Source organism: Lolium rigidum, chromosome 1 (genome assembly GCF_022539505.1).
Source record: "Lolium rigidum isolate FL_2022 chromosome 1, APGP_CSIRO_Lrig_0.1, whole genome shotgun sequence".
Taxonomy (NCBI): Eukaryota; Viridiplantae; Streptophyta; class Magnoliopsida; order Poales; family Poaceae; genus Lolium; species Lolium rigidum.
Genome location: NC_061508.1, coordinates 225,065,536 through 225,070,008, shown reverse-complemented (window position 1 = coordinate 225,070,008; position 4,473 = coordinate 225,065,536). Strand labels below are relative to the sequence as shown.

The 4,473-nt window shown below is 51.4% G+C and overlaps 1 protein-coding gene across 1 annotated transcript; it reads left to right on the top strand.

Moving 5' to 3' along the window:
- The first annotated feature begins 1,856 nt into the window (after positions 1-1,856).
- LOC124683237 (sphinganine C4-monooxygenase 1-like) lies at positions 1,857-4,214 on the top strand. The gene is made up of 3 exons (XM_047217797.1): positions 1,857-2,193; positions 2,422-2,714; positions 3,413-4,214. The coding sequence occupies exons 2-3, from the start codon at positions 2,487-2,489 to the stop codon at positions 3,977-3,979; spliced, it is 795 nt and encodes a 264-aa protein (XP_047073753.1). The 5' UTR covers positions 1,857-2,193; positions 2,422-2,486; the 3' UTR covers positions 3,980-4,214.
- Positions 4,215-4,473: the final 259 nt, after the last annotated feature.

The following is a 4,473-nucleotide window of genomic DNA, read 5'->3' as shown; positions in this document are numbered from 1 at the left end:
AGCACCTCCACGCTACCGACGGCATGACCGGAGCAAGGCCCGCGAGTTGATGAAGATCTTGGCGGATCCGGCGCCACCAGCACCGGCGAGGGGTACTGGCGCTCCTTGACGGTGCCGAGGTAGATGCGGTGGCTGCCGAACTCGAGGATGCGGCCGTTCTGCGGGTAGCGACCGCCGTTGGCGAAGCAGCCCACGTTGTCGTTGATGAAGTCCAGTGAGCCGAGGCGATAGACGAGGCCGGAAACCACGCGCCCGCCGGAGACGGTGAGGATGCCCGCCCGAATATGAACTCCAGCAAGCGCAGCTGCTGGCCCCACGGTGGACGCCAACTGTCGTCATGGTGAACAGACAGATGCCATGGGATGGCTTAAGTTGGGGCCGAATGTGCGTAGAGGATTCGGGTGAGGGTTTGGTTAACAGGGAGAAAGGGTTTTGGAAGAAACCGGTATGTATTACTTAACTTGGCCCGTGGCCAGAGGTAGAAGATGTATAGTACACGATCTCTTACAGGTGATGCTCTAATGAATGGAACCTCCCGCGCAGGGGTCTGCTCCCTCTCCTTATATAGGGGAGAGGGTGGCTTACAAGGGAAGAAACCCTAATGGCATCTTTGACTAGACAAACTACTTTACAAAGCCTCTTTGGCATCAGATGACACCGGTATGTCTTTAGTCAGGGAGCAATGACATCCTCCGGTAGCTTTTACGTCACCTTCTGCTTTGGCGTCAGGGCTTCGTTTAAAGCTGATCTGCTTCGCTCATCTTTGTCCTCTAGCTCCCGAGAGAATCTTTGACAAGAGTGCTGATGGCTACAGTGACCCCTGGTTCCTATACACCAGTACCTTATTCCGGTATATTCTGACTTAGCGGCACAGCCTCTTAGAACTGGCACTCTGGTATACCTCTCTGGGGATACCGGTTTGCACCACCTTTGGTTAACCGAACTTAAAGATACCGGATCACTCTGTGACCCGGTTTAACATTGCCCAGACATGGCGAACTTGCCATAGTCTTGGCCTACCGGGGGCCATCCCCCCAACACACCGCCATCGCCCGCACATACTAGATTCGGAGCACAGTTTTCACTGGCGGCTGCGCGACCCCACTCATCATCGGAATAATCGGTCGACCACCTCTGGCAGAAGAGTAGACCACCACAGAGCCACTGACTCGTCGACGAGGCCACCGCCGCCAAATCCCAACACCGAAGCAAACTTTATCCTGAGGGAGAGGAGTTCCACCAGGGGGAGGGGCGCTAGGGCCTGCCGGCCACCGCCACTCTCGGCCATGCCGCCAAGGGATCCAGATCGACAATCATCGGGATCTCCCCCGCTGTGAGATGCATTACAGGCCACCGCTCGACCGCCATGGGGGTTGCCGCGATCGGGTGCAACACGCCGCAGACCACCTGCCAGAGGCCGCCGCCTCGGTACCCGCCTAAGGTTCTAACGTGCCGCTCCCGGACCAGCCCCGACACCAGCCAAGGGAGGCGGCGTCGTAGATCAAGGGATCCTCCGAGTGCGCGACATAGGTCAGGAGGCCCGCCGCCGCCAGTAGCCCCGGGCTTTGCCTAGGAGCGCGTGCCGGCGGCGACGGAAGGAGGAAGGGGGCGGAGGAGGTATGTGTCGGCGGCGATCTGGGGCGCTGCACGGGCAGCGCCGCGGAGGAGGTCTCCTCCAGATAATGTTTATTCACTAAAAATAAAAAAGGGTTTAAAGAAAATGAAAAACAGGGGAAAATAGGGAACCGGCTTCGTCAAACCTCGTGCTCTCGGCCAGGTAAATCAATGGGCCGCAGTCCGCAGAGAATCTCGTCTGCGTGCCGGGGTCGCATTATTTCCTCTGACTTTAGGGTTGAATTACCCAGAGCTTGATTCAGTCAGCTTCGACCGCCCATGGCATTTCAGATCAGTACAAACTGGAACAGATAGGAGCAGTCGGCTGATTATCCTTCGCCTCTCCTATCCCACACGGTCTCTGCTTCTCCCCTCTCGGGTCCGGGCGGGCGGCGGCATCCCCCTTAGCTTAATTTCTCTCAGGTCTCGCCGGGATTCGCTGGCCACCGCATTGCCGTCCTTGCTTCAAGCAGTCGCCTGAAGAAGCTCCGCCTGTCTCCGAGCGGAGGCAGCCCGAGGATCCTTTCTCCTCTTTCGCCCTCACAGACTTTGGACCGGGAGCCTCCCTGTTCTGGCCTGGTAAGATCCGACCTGATTTGTCAGATTCTTCAGACAAAAATGCTTACTTGAGGCTCTAGCCTCGCGGAATCGTCTCAGGACTGCGCATTTGCTGTTCCTGCCTACTGGTGCTGGAGTCCGCCGTATTAGGATTTAGGCTGCGTTTGGATTCAAGATTTGGGGTGTTTCGCCCAGTTTTTTCACCCCCAATCTGTTACCAGCTTTAACTGAATGCTTCCTTGCTTGCAGCGGCAGGGTCTGACTATTGGAGGCAGCAGCTGTAAAGATTTGGAGAGCTGGGGGGACAATCTGAGATGGAGTTTGCGGTCTCCGACGAGCTGCTCGGCACATTCGTGCCCATTGCGGTGTACTGGCTCTACTCGGGGATGTACATCCTTCTTGACAGAATGGAGATGGAGAACTACCGGCTCCACCCCAAGGGGGAGGAGGAGACCAAGAACATCGTCTCCAAGTCGACGGTCGTCAAGGGCGTCCTCGTACAGCAGGGCTTCCAAATCGCCGTCTCGCTTCTCCTCTTCACGGTAATAATCCTCTTCGGGATGTTTTCACATCCATGCCCAGTTCAAATTCAGTTTAAGATGCGTTCCACTGGATTCATCATCACACGTGGCATACTCGAACAACTTTGGAACATAAGCTTTGATTGAGACTTAGGCAATTGCTCACTGAAGTTCAAACTCTTTAATGCAAAAAAGAAGGCAGTTCAAACCTTTTATTAAATACTTTCTGGGGTCATATTTAGATGGAAAATAGCTCAGTAGCAAACACAATCAGCATTGGTATGTTGATGTGAACATGTATTAGCTCTTAGGCTCACTTGTCAAGTAAACTGAGTACTGTTGGACGCATTCACATTGGAGAATTTTTATCTTGACAGTCTAAACAGGGTAGGTTGTTGAGAAGAAACTAAGGTTTAATTTTGTTTTTGGATGCTGTGCTGTTTGTTTTGTTGATCGAAAGGTGGCTTCACATGAACATCCTTTCTTTCTTTAGTAAATTGCAGCACTCATATCCGTGTGCTTTCGAAAAGGAAATGGAGTCTAAAATAGTACGGATGGATTTCCAGAATAAGTCAAAAAACTTGTGTCCTTGAACAAATTATGTCTCTTATGACTGCTCCTACGATTACCTGATGAAATTTTATACGATTACTGTACTTAAGTTCTGGAAATGTGGTCAAAATGATGACTTAAGTTCTGGAAATGTGGTCAAAATGCAGATCATTGGTGATGACAATGGTACCGTGAGAAAGCAACCTCCAGCCCTGGTGATAGCACTGCAATTTCTCATTGCAATGGTTGTTATGGACACATGGCAGTACTTCATGCACAGATACATGCACATCAACAAGTTCTTGTACAAGCATATCCACTCGAAACACCACACTCTCGTGGTTCCGTTTGCATTTGGGGCTCTGTACAACCACCCCCTTGAGGGCCTCATTCTGGACACAATCGGTGGTGCCCTCTCTTTCCTCGTCGCTGGAATGACTCCTAGGACGGCCATATTCTTCTTCTCATTCGCAACCATCAAGACAGTTGATGATCACTGCGGCCTATGGCTTCCTGGGAACATCCTTCATGCCTTGTTCAGCAACAACAGCGCTTACCATGACATTCACCACCAGCTCTACGGCAACAAGTACAACTTCTCGCAGCCGTTTTTCGTCATGTGGGACAAGATCCTCGGGACTTACATGCCATACACTCTAGAGGAACGCAAGGGAGGAGGGTTCGAGGCGCGCCCTGTTAATCTCAGCCTAGCAGCACAGAGCAAGTCTGACTAAGCAATTTGTTTTCTCTTGAGGTTCACTTCCCTAGTGAACAATGCTCGTGTTGTGACACTCTCTGATCTTTCTAACTACATTTGTGTTGTAGAATTCTTTTCCTGTCCATATAGATAACAGTATTTTGTGGGGATGCCATAATGTACCAAGGTATAGCAAATAAAACATTGTATGGAAGATGATCCATTCTGATTAATTTGTTTGTTCCCGCTGGCTTGTGCCTGGGCCTACATGCTGATGGACAAAGTGAGCTGATATTATTAGCATGGCATATATTATGCTCCAGTTCGTTGGCCAGCACATTGTCTCTGTAACCAATGTTGATGCCGGATGCTTAGGCGGTCTTTAGCAGTGAGCTGTTCTTATATTCTCATGGACCAGGCTGTCGGAGTGACAGTGCCAGCCCGAGAAACGTGGTTCTGCTGGACTGCATTTGGCAACCATGTGCATACAATTATCTATCATAGTAATTTCAGTCTTCAGGCACTTGCATA